Source organism: Vipera ursinii (genome assembly GCF_947247035.1).
Source record: "Vipera ursinii genome assembly, chromosome: Z".
Lineage (NCBI taxonomy): Eukaryota > Metazoa > Chordata > Lepidosauria > Squamata > Viperidae > Vipera > Vipera ursinii.
This window is the reverse complement of record NC_139517.1, coordinates 104882023-104897856: the sequence shown is the minus strand read 5'-3', so window position 1 is coordinate 104897856 and position 15834 is coordinate 104882023. Positions and strand designations below refer to the sequence as shown.

Here is a 15834-nt window from a genome sequence, read left to right as displayed (position 1 = left end):
CACACAATTCAAGTGATTTATGGATCTTATTTATCCCCCTACATTCAACCAGATTTGTTACAACTTTTTTTAACCTTGCAAAATTTGCTTTTTGAACGCCAACATCCTGTTTTTGTTGCTCACATTCGTAGTCATCAGCCTTTTCTAGGTTTTTTGCAAGAGGGAAACAATGTTGCAGATCAGGCTGCCTCCGGACCTTCAGCCTGTTCCTTGCAACCCCTCACCCCCTGGGAAAGTCATTCATATTTTCATCAAAATTCCAAAGCTTTGCAGAAGCAGTTTATTTGCATGTTTCAATTGATACCTTTTCAGGATTTATCATGGCCACCCCCCTAAGGGGAGAAGCCACCAAACATGTAATCAATCATTGTATTCGGACCTTTGCAGTGCTGGGATGTCCAAAAGAACTCAAACCAGATAATGGCCCTGCCTACAGCAGTCAAGCCATGGCAAAATTTTGTCATCATTGGCAAATCACACACAAATTCGGAATTCCATATAATAGCCAAGGTCAAGCCTTGGTGGAAAGGGTTAACCAAACCTTGAAACGATGCTTTAGATCATTATAAAAATCAGAACAGGGGAAAACGAAACCCCAACCTCCCAGCAGTGCAAAATCTTTGCCTCTACACTCTAAACTTTTCCAACTTGACTGGCTATCCCTTAACCACAGCTGCAGAGCAGCATTTTTCTTCTTCTTCTTCTTCAGATCTCCCTAAGCCACAGGTTTGGTACCAACAACTTCCAGACCTAACTTGGAAAGGCCCTGCAGACCTTCTCACTTGGGGAAGAGGCTACGCAGTTGCTCAACTGCCAGACAAAGTGCTGTGGATCCCAGGTCGCCACGTTCATCCGTATCATGCCTCCACAAACACAACTGCAGAACCCATTAAAGATGACAGCATGGTTTGTGACTTTTTTCAGCTTTAACACCACTGACTGATGCCACTAAAACACAATTCCATCTGAAAGCTAACCCCAGACGTCAAAGTCTTGCCGCCTCTCACACCTTTGACATTGGTTCCAGTCAAAAATGGCTCTTTTCACACTGTTTTTGCCCATCGCATGGACCCAGAAGGAACAACCTGTTGTTAACAACGAGTCTACCATCATCATCTATGTGAACTCTGTAGCTCATGTTCCTGTCCAAACTTGAAATGGTTTCAACTTTCAGGAATTACTTGGCTCCTGGTTTCCCAAATTACCTGGTTTACAAGCTATTGTAGCTTTTATTAGTATGATTGTATTAGGATGTATTATTTTACCTTGTGTCTTGCCTATTTTTATCAGACAGTATTTCTTTGATTGTGCTTGACTCCATGGCAGAATTATACTTGGTATCAAGGAATGTTTAACTTTTCTCCCTGGCTGACCACCCTTTTCTCAGCTATAGCTGGTCCTTTAATTTTACTATAACTTGCATGTGCAATTGGCCCATGTGTTATGGGTAAACTTTTAGATTTTCTACAACGAAGGCTGAGCAGCATTAGCGATGACATTCTGTTGATGAAACACACTGTTGACAGTGAATACAAACATCCTCTTTTAGAATTCACTTCTGACCCAGAGACTGACGCACCCTCACACCAACACTCTTTGAAAGGAACATTGACGCAGGCTCAGGAGGTATCGGAGGATTTCTCTTTTTCCAGCGCAAGTATCCTAGAAGAGAAAGTTCTGGATTTTGAGGGGCCTTCTCAGTAATTGGCTTTAAAAAACAGAAAAAGAGGAGTTGTAGATATCCCAGACCTACAAAAGACCTTTTTTATTCCTATATTAAAAATTACAAGGTTCTCCCTTCCTGTCTCCAGTGATAATATTTCTGCAAGTGTAAAATCTGCTTTCCTCTACCTACAAAAGACCCTTTTAATTTCTATATTAAAAGTTATACAGTTTTGCATTCTTGAGTTGTAGTGATAAATCTCTTTACACTTGTTCATAGTTGTCCTTGCTTCAAGATGGGGCCTCTGCCTTCCCCCATTTAAGTCTGCATTCCTGTGATAAACCTTTGCCCCTTGCTTCATTTACAACAAGACTTGTCTTTTATAATTGTCTATGTTTCAAGTTATGTTTCAAGTTATGTTTCAAGTTATGTTTCAAATCATGCCTTTCAAGTCATGCCTTTCAAGTTAAGATATGCCTTCTTGACTGATGACAACCCTTGTATTCTCTGTTAGCATTTGTAATATGATAAGCTATGTTTTATTGTTTCCTGTGATGACCTTTGCTCTCTTCATTAGCAGATGTGTACAATGAGTTATGTTTTCCCTTTGACCTCACATATGTTAATTCCTCATGTGTACTTTCCCCCTCCCAAATGAAACAGCCTAATAAAAGGAGGGTGTCCAAAGCTGTTCGGGGGCACACCATCCACCCCGGGCACTTCCGTGCTCCCTCACCTTGAGCAAACTTGTGTTGGTGCCTCAGTTTGCCCTAGGACTCTGCCTTTAAATCATCGCAGTTCCCAAGTGTGACCGTCGGAACTTCCGGCACACTGGGTCGGTGACAAAGGGCAAGATCCTTCCATATTCAAGGTGTTCACCCTTGCGAGGGTCCCTCTAAATTCTCACCCCTGTTACGGGGCTCTAAGAGTTGAGGCCAGAACCCTGACCGGTCGCTCATCGCAACAAAAAGCAAAAAATCTGAAAAAAACCTGCCTTGCATATTATCCTACACCAATTTTTTTTTTACCAATTCATGTGATTGTGATAAAATGAAAAGTGGAATAAAGAGGAAAGAGGGAAAGAATTTCTTTAAAAGTGTACTGTGTGGCAGAAATGATTTGTGCTTATCTTAGTAAATTCATGAAATATCTCTCTCTCTTACACGGAATTTACTTCATGTGCAAGACAACATTTATAGAATTTATAAAACAATAGCACTTCCTGAAATAGTCAAGTGATCATGCAGTGTTCAGTGGTCACATAATCATTTCATATACAGCAAAGAAAAGCTGTGTATGCAAATCCTATCTGTACATATAGACTTCCTTTCCTGCAGGATAATTTCCTAATTAATGTGTTCAAATGATTTTGCAGGCTTTTTATAAGTGTAGAGTAGCATTTTACAACCTCAGCAGATTTAGGATACTGGCTGGGAAATTTTGTAAGCTGAAGTTCATGCAGAGGGATCCATGAGAAAAATGAAGACATAACCTTGAAGAAGGGGTGCAGGAAAAGTTGAAGCAAATTTAAAGACAATTTTGTTTTGGGAAAAAGAGGGAGTATAAGAAACACACTTAACATAATTATGCCTCAACCTTGTTAGATTTAAGAGGGAGCAGAAGGAAACTGGCTGTAAGATTCTGTCATTAATCCTACAACAAAACAGAATTCCTGTCAGGACCCACCCCAATCCACGTCTTAGGAAAACAAAAACTCTTGGAGTCAGTTCTAGTCCAAAAGGAATTTTTACTAGGACATGTTTGGTTGTGGAAATACAAGACAGGACCTGGTATTGTTTTACAGATTGAAACTTTATAAAGAGTTCCCGGTTCAACCCCCCTTCCCTCAATCCCATTTGGTCAGCCCCCCCATCATTTACTTCGTGTCATCCCTTTCGTGGGAAAAAGGGAACTTCGGATCTTTACGGTTATTGCCTTCTTCCTTTACAGATTCAAATGGAGACACAGGCCAGATGCCTTCTTCCCTAACCCTCCCCTTTGTTCCCCCAGTTCAAAAGGTTTCCCTTGGTCTTTGAAATAATCTAAGGCAGGCTGAATCCACGACTGCTCCTCCTTCCTCGGAAGATGGCAGAATCTGGGGGGGGGGGGAAATAATGTTTTAAACATACATTTATGAATGTGATATAAATAGATTCTGACAATTCCTGTACATGTTGAGAAGCACGAAGAATCAGAAGCAAATATTGAATCTAAATAAAGGAGCAAAGTTTAGCTAAAAGGCCAATGCCTGCACAGATTTTTAAGACTACTGTGAAAAAGGGTCAGCTAAAAAAAATGTGACAGATTAAGAAAAAATACAGAAGCAAAAATATAAACATGTAAAATTAGCCAAAACAGCATTGCTAAAAGCAAGAAGAATTGTTTTTCTTTTTGAAAGAAAGAATTGTAACCCAGAGAAAAGAAAATATTTATAAAGTAGTTTGTGAACTGTAATCCATAAAAATTTAAGCACTGATAAATTTGTTAACCTTTCATGTGACAGAAGAATGTTATTTTTTCCACAAGGCACTAACACAACCAGCATTTTACAAATGATTTGACAAGCAAGCCAAAGAGGAATTTGAAGAGCAAAATGCCTGTGGATTATGAAAGTGCCTTTCCTTTCACCTTCATGTTCCTTCCCCTTCTTGGCAGGAGCCAAGAATACTTGCAGCTAAGAGAGAACCAACTTATAAACATTGCTAATGAAAAAAAGCAGTGAAGGATCTCAAAAATGGAGATCTAGGTTGACATTCTTTACAGCATCTAAATTTCATCTCATGCTCCAGACAGTTCCAAATCTTATATAAACCTTCCTTCAGGATATCCAATCTCTTAAACATTTTATTGTTAAAAAATTACTTTAAACCCTGCTCTTTATGAGGTGTATATTTATGCATGTCGTTCTCTCTGTCTCTCTCTGTGTGTGATATTACACATTAATAAAAGACTCTAGAAAATCCTCTCTGGTTGGATGATGTCATCTCCATTGAGGAAATCAGCTTCCTGCTTTCCTTTGTTCTGGGATGACATCATCTCAGAGCAATTCAATTTTATCCCCTTTCCATTTTCTCCCCGCTGAGTTTCAGCAGAGCTGCTTGCTTCCCATAAAGCCTCTTTCCAATGTTGCCAGGATCCCCTAATATCCCCCTCCCCATTACCCATCCTTTGAATACGAAATGTGTCACCAGTCTAGCCAGAAAGAGAAAGAGATGATAAATAACTGCATTTTGTAAGGCTGCCCTGGAAAGGAGGCAGATATTTAGATATTGTGTAATTCATACAACAGCTCAAGCCAGGCAGTTCCAGCTGCTTCAGGGGACAAATTTAATAATGCAAAGTGATTAGGAAGAGAAGGGAGTTGCAGCAATTTAATTACTGTTTACATCAGCTTCACATTCTCTGCAAGGATTATATGACTATTACCCTTTCATAGCTCAATCGGCAAAGTTACATTGTTTCTAACATACATAAAAAGCAGATGTAAACCAATGATAGTCATCTTAATCAAACCACATTAATGCTTGTTTGGTCAGGAAAGTGTGTATATCTTATGTTACTCAGGTTCTGAAGGATGGCTGTAGTCCTAAAAATGACTGATAATTTCCAGGGCTATTCCAAAATCTAGATGCAATTTTTAAAACCTGAATAACTTAGAATCAGAGACTTCGGATCCTAAATATGAGCCTAAATAATAGCACCTAGTTGATCTTGAAATTGTTTCAACAGCTTGGATCACCAAGAATTTCTTAGAAGTGTAAACTAGACTTGAGGGCTTGAAAATAAGCATCCCAGAATGCAGTGATGGGTAACTTCCATATTGTTGTAAAAATAAAAACCACACAAAACCCCTAGGAAAATTAGGAGTCAATCTCAAGGGAATTTACTTTTCCAGCACTATATACTTTGCCTAACATCTGTTTATTACCAAAATTCATTTTCCAATTAAAGTTAGGTGGGTATTTAAAAGAGACAAAATCTTTTCAATTTTGGCCTCACTTTCTGACATGCCTACTAGCTTTTCAATACCAGGTTGAAGCATTCCACATCTTCCAGGCATTTGAAGGGCTAAAGTCATCTGGAAAATCAAATTGGTCTGAGATTAACTGTCAGCTTATTCTGGGATAATAGTATAATATATTTTAAGATCTGTAATATTTTTCATTGTTTATAGCATCTAAATTCTTGGATCCCCTGTTTATTTTAATAGTTTTAGATAGCTGGGTGATTTTCCAGAGAGAATTTTGATTATCAGATAGATCACAGCAATAAAAATAACAACAAAAGGTTCAAAGAAAGATATAAATGCTAAAATTATAATAATAAATGAATAAACAAACAATAAACAAACAAATCCACCATTATACAATTCCATTTTCTGAAAAACTAAAATGGAAAAAGGACACAGCTCTCAACTGACAGTAAGAAGCATGGACCTGCCTATCAGAGCAAAGCTTGTACATTGCAAGGAAGTATTAAGTTTCCAACAGCTCCCATTACCAGTGACAAAACTCAGAAGTGCTCAGATCTTAGCAGATGGCCATATTCATCACCAAAACATGTTAAGCTTCTTCTGTTCAGGGGTGTCAAACTCGCAATGTCACGTGACATGTCATGACATATCGTGATTTTTTCCCCATTGCCAGAGCTGGGGTGGGCATGGTTTCAGTTTCAGGCCAGCAGTTTGACATCCCTGGTCTATGGGTATGAACCTCTCTATCAAAAATTCAAGTAGAAAGATCCTTCAGGATCATCCCTTGTGTGTTCCAATGTTGGCAGAAGAGTATGGTACTGTTCCTATCAACTGATGTCCATCATCACAACCCTTCCCCACATCCCCAACAATATAGCATCATACAAATATAGTAACTCTTCAACCATTTTTGGGTGAGAAAACATTGCACTATTAGTGTTTACATTTTGTTCCTCAATGCCAACATCAACTGAAATACTTTCCACTTTATAAGCAGCTGAAGTAATCAAATGAGAGAAGGGCATTTCAGCTCAAAGCTATCTTGCCATGACTTTAAAAAAATTTTTTGGCAGCCCTAATATAAATCTTTAAGAAAGGTTATAATAATATGATAATCCTATGCTATGCTATGCTATGCTATGCTACACTATGCTATGCTATGCTATAATATACTACGCTATGCTACCACAGTGTCTACATACATTCAAAAGTGCATAGAAGATGTCTGTGTCCTGAAAAGCATTGTTGTGAGGGCAAATGAAAAACCGTGGCTGACTTAGGAGGTCCGCAGAAGCTGAAAGCACAGAATGTGGCTTTTACATCTTGGTGACATGCTGGCACTTAGAACAGCCAGAGCAAATCTGAAAAATGCCATAAAAGGTGCAAAGCAAGCCCATTGCCAGAAAATTAAGAACTTTTTTCAGGACCCAACATACACCAGGTGAATGTGGCAAGGGATCCAGGCCATTACGGATTACAAGGTGACTTCATCAAGATGCAAGGATGACACAGACTTCCTAAACAAACTGAATACATTTGTTTGGAAGATTTGAGGCATCAAATAGCACTCTGCTAAGAAAGCTGTGCCCCATCCTGACGAGCAAGTGCTAAGCTTTGATATCACCTCTGTCCAGAAGACACTGAGAAAGTTAACATTCAGAAAGCAGCAGGCCCAGATAACATTCCTGGATGTGTCCTTAGGGAACGCGCAGATGAGCTAGCTTGTGTGCTCACAGATATTTTCAATTTTCAATGCTTTAAGACAGCCATCATCTTGCCAGTGCCAAAAAAGTCCACAATTACAGGCCTCAATGATTACTGTCCGGTTGCGCTGACATCCACCATTATGAAATGCTTTGAGAAGCTGATAAAAGACATTATTGTATCCAGCCTCCCACCAGCATTTGACCTGCTTCAGTTTGCCTACCGACCAAATCGCTCTACGGAGGATGCTATTTTTTCCGTTCTCCATCTGAGCTTGAAGCACTTAGAGGAAAGAAATACTCAAGTATGTTTCTTGTTTGTTGACTTCAGTTTGGCGTTTAACACAATCATTCCCCAGGATCTAGTAGACAAACTGGACCTTCTAGGCTTAAACACTCCTTTGTGCAACTGGATTCTTGATTTTCTTACCAACAGGCCCCAATATGTGCGAGTTGGAACAAATACCTCTAATACCATTTTCTTGAGCACAGGTTCTCCTCAGGGCTACGTCCTAAGTCTGCTGCTGTTCACCCTGTTGACCCATGACTGTTGTGCAAGGTTTGCCACCAACCATATTGTGAAGTTCACAAATGATACAACAGTAGTGGGCCTTATTCATGATGACAAGGTAGAAGCTTACTGCAAGGAGGTTGAGGGGTTGGTGAACTGGTGTAAGGAAAACAGCCTAGTTTTAAATACCAGAAAAACCAAAGACAGCATTGTCAATTTCAGAAAAGGCAGGCATGGCCACACTTCTCTGTGCATAAATGATTCACCTGTGAAGATGGTTACCAGCATCAAATAACTGGGTGTGCAGCTGATGAGTAGGCTGGCTTGGTTGCTCAACAGTGAGAAACTGGTGAAGCAGGCACAGCAGGGCCAGCATTTTCTGTGCCGCATTAGAAAAGCACATCTTCCTTTCTCTGTCCTGACCACTTTCTACAGGGGGACAACCGAGAGCATCTTGTCATACAGCAACACAGTCTGGTTTGGAAGCATCACTGCTTCAGACAGGAAGGAGGTGCAGAGAGTGGTGAGGATGGCCAAAAAGATCATTGGCATTCCCTCCCCTCCATCCAGGACATAGCACAGAAGTGTTGCTTGAGCAGGGTCCGCAAGATTGTCTGGGACACTACAGTTCTCTTCACAACCTGTTTTCCTTGTTACCTTCTGGGAGGAGGCTTCATGGTATCCTCAGCAGAACATCCAGATTCAGCCATAGTTTCATTCCACGCAGCATTAACCTTCTGAACTCTCAAGCTTCCTCCTTCCATTATATATTTAAGATGGACAGTATTTAATATCTAATATTTATTTGTTATGTATATGTAGGGATTGGGTCTATACATATGTGTATATAATATGGTTAGGTGTGTGTCATGTATGTGTTCCACTTTGAGACCGGGCAACTAAATTTCATTTTGGGATGTGTGCCGTTGTGCCCACAGTAAAAAAATGACAATAAATATTTATCTTATCTCTTATCTTATATTACAGTGGTTGTCACTATTAATGCTACTTTTTAAAATATTTTTAAAATGTAACATTGCTGTTACATTTGTATTGTATTCTTAATTATGAAAGTGCACAGTTGTCTATGAGGTAATATCACATTTTCTTTCCTAACCAAAAATTTTTATGGCCAAGCGCTGACATAAAATTGTTAGATAAAATTATTACAATTACTGGAAATATAAAACAAAAAATTTAAAACTGAAAGAAAAAGAAAGCAACTCACATTAAAAAAATCACATTATAGACTTAACTCAGAGGATGGTTTCCTGCTGATCTGGGGCAGAAATCATTACTTCTAAATTCCCAAAATATCAATATGTCTTACCATTTACTTTCCATAGCATCTGAAATCCAGTAGACTCATCTATTTGATCAGAAAAAAACACCACATGAAGACTGGAATTTGTGGTACCTCCAGATGGAAGAACATTAATTCCACAAAATGTGCCAATTAAACTGGATTGAGCATTAGGGCCATCATAAAGCTGAAAGGAAGCAGAAAAGATTTATATGTGAGATGCTGATTATTTTTTAAAAATTATCTGACTACAGTAAAAAGGATCACGATTAAAGTATATGCTCTCTCTAAGTGGGATCTACTTCATGTCTCCATTCTTTTCATTGTATGTCTCACGTCTCCATCACTGGCTTTCAACTACCATAAAGCAAATTTTTGCAGCAAGGAAACGTTTTGTAGTAATGGAGGCTCCCTGTTAGGGAATTCATATTCCTACTTCAGGAAAGATGCCAGCAATGGATCTGTTGATATGACAATGGGTAGGAAGAATGGATGCATTTTCCCCTCCTTTTGAGGAAATGGCATAACATCCAAAGAGGACAGCAGTAATATTTGCAATTATTGCAACTGTGGATTCCAAGATACATCCTTGGCTCACTCAACTGGAATAAAAAGCAGAATATAGAGAACTCTCCAAGTGCTTGAAAATGTTGGTTGTATCCCTGAATCAATGTTCTTGTTCTGCATTAACTTCTCATTTAGACATTAAACTTGGACTCCAAAAGAAAAAGTGTCAGAATTGTTTCTCCTTATTGAAAACGTTCCTGTGTAAATCCAGCTCCTTTATTTTATGGATAACACTAATGTAGAGTTAGAAATCACTTATTTTCCAGCCACCAGATACCCTGGAGAAGCATGTGCTCAGAATAATGTTATGCAGTCCATCTTAATGGAAACTAATACAAATAATATTTAGCACACAACAAATCCAGCACATTGGCTATCTAACCCCAACTATCTTTCAAATGAAATCAATCCATCCTTAACATTGATCTCAAATTGAGCCCAAAAGTAGTGTGATGGAATCGAAAGTAAAGCTGAATTCAGATAGTCCTCGACTTACAACCATTCATTTAGTGACCTCTCTAAGTTACAATGGCACTGAAAAAAGTGACTTATGGCCATTTTTTACAACTGTTGCAGCATCCTCATGGTAACTTCCCATAGTGAACATAACTATAGGGCTGAATCTGTATTTTTTTTTTTACATGACCAACTGTATATTGTACAGTTTCATCAAATGTCAGATTTTATTTTTTATTTCATTATTATACAACCCCAAACATTTTTCCCTAACCTCACAATGCTAGCTGGAATTGAAGGGAGTTGTAGTCCAAGGCATGCTGCATTTGGGTAATCTGTTAATCTAAAACAAATGTGGTAAGAAGCAAAACCAGTCATCAACGTGACTGGACTTCATGAATCATTTATATATTTTTCTGGTTTAAAAGAAAAAAGTCACTGCCAAAAAAGGGCAGAAACCATGGGACTTATCTGTGGTATTTCCTGCAGTAAGGCTTTGACAGACTATAGAGTTCTGCCAGTGAAGTTCTTTAAATCAAAAACAAAAATAAAACACATAGGTTGGATTTATACTCCCAGAAAAAGGCTAAAAACTAACAATAAGGAATGCCCATTTTCATGGATGACACTTTTAAAATGAAAATAAATTTATCCAATAAATACAACCCAGTTGCAAATAGCTGCTGAAGCAAAGAAAGGTTCTGTCTGCTAGTTCTAAACAAAAGGTAAAAAGAAAAATCTTGCTTATTTTGCAACAAGAGTCTGTGGGATTGAAAGCCCTAAGTATGCATTATTCCCACTTCGGTAGGAAGATAACAGCATTCCGTATGTGACAGCATCTAGTCATGCTAGCCACGTGATCATGTAAATGTCTTAGTACAACACGGGCTCCCTTGGATAAGAAACAGAGATGAGCACCACCACTTAGAATCAGAAACTACTGGACAGGGAGAATCTTTACCTTTACCTTTATGCAGTCTTTATGTCGTACAGTGCAATTCTAATGTAATTCTAATATATATATCGATCAACGGAGGTGCCGCGGACCAGCTGGGTGGCGGAGGCAGCGGCATCGTCGGCAACGGCGATGGCGAGAACCCCGCAGGGCCCTAGTCTGTCGTCTCCCCACGGGCCTGAACACCGGCGGAGGCAGTGGCGGTGGGGCGCCCCTGACCCGCCCCTGAGCCGCTGCAGCTGCTGCAGCCATCCGGAGTGGGGCCGGCGCCTCCACCCTCGGCTCCCTGTTATGCCTCCCTGGGCAACGGCGGCACCTGGGAAGATCAGGAAAGACCCCGCGGATCAAATGGATCAGCTAGGCGGCGGAAGAGGCAGCCGCAGCAACCGCCCTGAGCAGGACCGGAGTCGTTACTCTGCCTCGACCTCCTGGCCTGCTCCTGAACAACGGCGGCGTCTCCATGGGATCAAGGAGACGCCGCAGACCGGCTATGCGGACCCGATCGACCACCACCGAGGGGCCTTGACAACGGCGCTAAGCTTCTCCAGGCCCCGGTCGACCAACTCACCAAAAACCCTCGATGGCAGCACTACTAGACGCGGCGTGGCGTCTCCGGCCCGCACCCTGGGTGCCGACGGTGTCTCCGTGCCGATCAACAACCTAAAGACGCCACGATGCAGCTGACCAGTGGAGATGACAGCGACTAGACCACCGAGGCCATCATCATCTTGCCTCCACCAGCTCCGGACCCCCTGCCCTCCCTCGCCCCACAGGACATGATGGGCCTGGGTGCAAGCCACGGTGGCAGAGTGGCCTGTCCTACACCTGCAGCCCCATAGAGGTGAGAGCTCTATGGGGTATGCTTCACCCAGAGTGGGTCCTGGACCACCCCCAGAAGCAGAGTCACAACCCATCGTGAGAGGATGGGGAATGGCCTGCTTCTGGGGTTCACCCAGCCAAGTGGCAGTGGTTGGATGACGGTCCAGATATCCACCTACCCAACTCGACCCTCCTTCCAATGCTCCACCCAGGGGACCGCCTTCCCAATGCTTCCCAATGCTCCCTATGCTTCTCCAATATTCAAGCATAGATCTACTCGCCCTCAGGAGTTCCCCCCTCTCCTGGGTTCGTCCTGCCTTCAATACATCGAACCTCGATGACGGGCCCGACCATTGGGCCTCTGAGAGATGGCCAGGCAGGGTCAGGGGCCTTCATCACAAGACCAACAAGAGGCCCCTGGTTAAGTTTCTAGTCAGGTTTTTTGTCGGGTTAGCGAGGGGGGCGGGAAAAGACTATGGTTGCTCGGGAAAGGCAGGCCTTCCAGCTACCATAACGCAGGCCAGGCCTATGACCATTCGCGATGGTGAAAAACGAGGACCAGTCGCCAACAAAACCCAGTGGCGAACTGACGAACAGCCTATTCCCAGGATGGTGGGGAACGGCAGAAGGTGCACAAACAGAGGGCCGTATCATCACCGGGAGTGTCATCTCCACTGTGTGCAAGCGGTGAGACGCTCCGACCCTCTGTACTTCCCCGGAGGACCGGGGAGCGAAGGTGTGCAGCCTCCTATGCTAAGGCTGGTCTACCTGAATGCCAGGTCCGTAGCTAACAAGGCTCACCTCGTTCGTGACCTAGTGGAGAGTGAGCACGCGGACCTGGCTTGCATCACGGAAACCTGGCTGGGCCCAGAGGGTGGTGTCCCTCTGGTTGACCTCTGCCCGCCAGGTTTCCAGGTGCTGCACCAGCCTCGGACCCATGGGAGGGGCGGGGGAGTGGCAGTTATCATCAGGGAGTCCCTTAGACCACCGTCCCTCAGATGGTCGGGTGTGAGTCTCTCCTTCTGAGATTTGGCCCGGGGGCGCAGTTGGGCCTGCTGCTGGCGTACCTACCACCTAATCGTGCAGTGGCAGCCCTGCCCGAGCTACTCGATGTCCTCTCAGGGTTGGTGGTTGAATTCCCAAAACTCATAGTCTTGGGCGACTTTAACCTACCGTCCCTGGGGGGATCGTCCGAACTGGCTCGGGAGTTCATGGCTTCCATGGCGGCCATGGACCTGTCGCAAATAATTTCTGGACCGACTCATGAGGGAGGCCACACCCCAGACTTGGTGTTCTTGTCTGGACGGTGGCGTGATGATATCGGTGGGGGTGCCACGACTGTTACGCCCCTGTCATGGACCGATCATCACCTCCTATGGCTAGACTTCCCCTTTGCCACCCCCCGCCGTGGGTGCACGGTGCCAACCAGATGGTACCGCCCTAGGCGCCTAATGGACCCTGATAGGTTCCAGGCAGCGCTTGGGGACGCACATGCACTCCCTGCTCACAGCTCGGCGGATGCCTTAGTGGAAGCCTAGGAAAAGACAGCCACGGAGGCTCTGGACCGAGTTGTACCCATGCGGCCTCTGACCCGGTGCAGATCCCAGCGAGCCCCATGGTTCACCGCGGAGCTCCGGGAGATGAAGCGTCGGAGATGGGGCCTAGAGAGCCGTTGGAGATCCAGTCGATCCGAATCCGACCGATTGCGATTAAGAATCCTCACCAGGTCTTATCTCGCTGCGATAAGGGTGGCAAAATCCAACTACTTTTCCACCCTCATCGCGTCCGCAGATAATCGCCCGGCTGCCTTGTTCAGGGTGACTCGCTCCCTACTGAACAAAGAGGTGAGGGAGGAACCCTTGTAGGGTCGAGCCGAGGAATTTGGTCAATATCTGCTGGATAAAATTGCTCGGATTCGAACCGGCCTGGACTCCAACTGGGCTGAGTTGGAAGAACAAGACATGGACAGTCTTGTCGATGTCATCTGGGAGGAATTTGATCCTGTGACTCCTAAGGAAGTGGACAGGATTATGAGGAGGTTGAGCTCCTCCACATGCTTACTGGACCCGTGCCCTTCCTGGCTGGCTTATGCGGCTCGAGAGGGGACACGAGGCTGGTTCCTGGCGGTCATCTCTGCTTCTCTGAGTGAGGGTCACTTCCCCACCGCCTTGAAGGAGGCGGTGGTGAGACCTCTCCTCAAGAAGCCCACCTTGGACCCATCCTCATTGAATAACTTTCGTCCAGTCTCCAATCTTGGCTTCCTTGCGAAGGTTGTTGAGAGCGTGGTGGCGCACCAACTTCCTCAGGTCCTGGATGAAGCGGTTTATCTAGACCCGTGCCAATCGGGCTTCAGGCTGGGCTACAGCACGGAGACGGCATTGGTCGCTCTGATGAATGATCTCTGGAGAGCCCGGGACAGGGGCCATTCCTCTGTCCTAGTCTTATTAGACCTTTTGGCGGCTTTCGATACCATCGACCATGGTATCTTGCTGCGGCGCCTCAGGGGACTGGGAGTGGGAGGCACGGTTCTGCGTTGGTTCTCCTCCTTTCTCCAGGGTCGCTCGCAGTCGGTGCTGGCAGGGGGACAGAGGTCGACTCCGAGGCCTCTCGTTTGCGGAGTCCCTCAGGGGTCGGTCCTCTCGCCTCTCCTGTTCAACATCTACATGAAACCGCTGGGTGAGATCATTGGTAGCTTTGGAGTAGGGTACCATCAGTATGCTGATGACACCCAGCTTTTCATCTCAACTCCAAACAGCATCAGTGATGCCCTCGACGTGATGTCCCGCTGCCTGAAAGCGGTCCGGGAATGGATGGGGAGGAACAGGCTTCAACTGAACCCGGACAAGACTGAATGGCTGTACGTACCGGCAAGCCAGGTTACTCAGAGCATCCCATCCCTTAACATCGGGGATGAGTTACTACCCCCTGTTGATAGGGCCCGCAACCTGGGTGTCCTCCTAGACTCACAGCTCTCCCTGGAAGATCACATAGGAGCTGTGACCAAGGGGGCCTTCTCCCGGGTTCGACTGGTGCGCCAACTACGGCCTTATCTGGACCTGGATGCCTTATGTACAGTCACCCATGCCCTTGTGACCTCTCGCCTAGACTACTGTAACGCTCTCTACATGGGGCTGCCCTTGAGATCCACTCGGAAGCTTCAACTGGTGCAAAGTGCAGCGGCACGGACACTTTTGGGAGCCTCCTGATACTCCCATATCACACCTCTCCTCCGTGCGCTGCACTGGCTTCCAGTTGCCTTCCAGGTGAAGTTCAAGGTGCTAACAATGACATACAAAGCCCTACATGGCATGGGTCCGGACTACCTACAGGAGCACCTTCTGCCAATGTCAACACCCCACCGCCCTGTGCGCTCCCACAGAGAGGGCCTCCTCAGGGTGCCACCGCTCAAGGAATGTCGGCTGGTGGCCCCCAGGGGGAGGGCATTCTCAGTGGGTGCGCCAGCCCTCTGGAACTGCTTACCAACTGAAATCCGGATGGCCCCCGACCTCCGCACCTTCCGGCGCGACTTGAAGACTTACCTATTCCAGCAGTCTGGCCTGGCCTGATAGCTCTAATTGGGGTCCCAGTTTGTTTTGTTTATTGTTTTTCAGTACTGTTTCATTATGTTTGCCTATCTTACTCTGTACACCGCCCCGAGTCCCTCGGGAGAAGGGCGGTTTATAAAAACAAATATATATAAGCAGAAGCCTGATGATGACGGATGGGATTCCGTCGAAACGTTGCGCCTACACCTTTAATTCTACGCGGGGAAAAACCCGAAAAACCAAGGATCCACATACAGGCACCCGCGAAAACCTCAGAAAACAAATATCTTACCTCTACGGGGAGGAAATCTACCAGCTAACCAAGACCTACGAAAAACT

The 15834-nt window shown here is 44.5% G+C and overlaps 1 protein-coding gene across 1 annotated transcript in view; it reads right to left on the bottom strand.

Annotated features, from left to right (window-relative positions):
• Nucleotides 1–15834, bottom strand: part of CUBN (cubilin) — a gene marked incomplete at its 5' end in the record, with an annotated part of 213224 nt that overhangs the window by 121206 nt on the left and 76184 nt on the right. Inside the window, 1 exon segment of the mRNA XM_083379037.1 lies at nt 9181–9340. Within this exon segment, the coding sequence (XP_083235163.1) occupies nt 9181–9340 (160 nt within the window).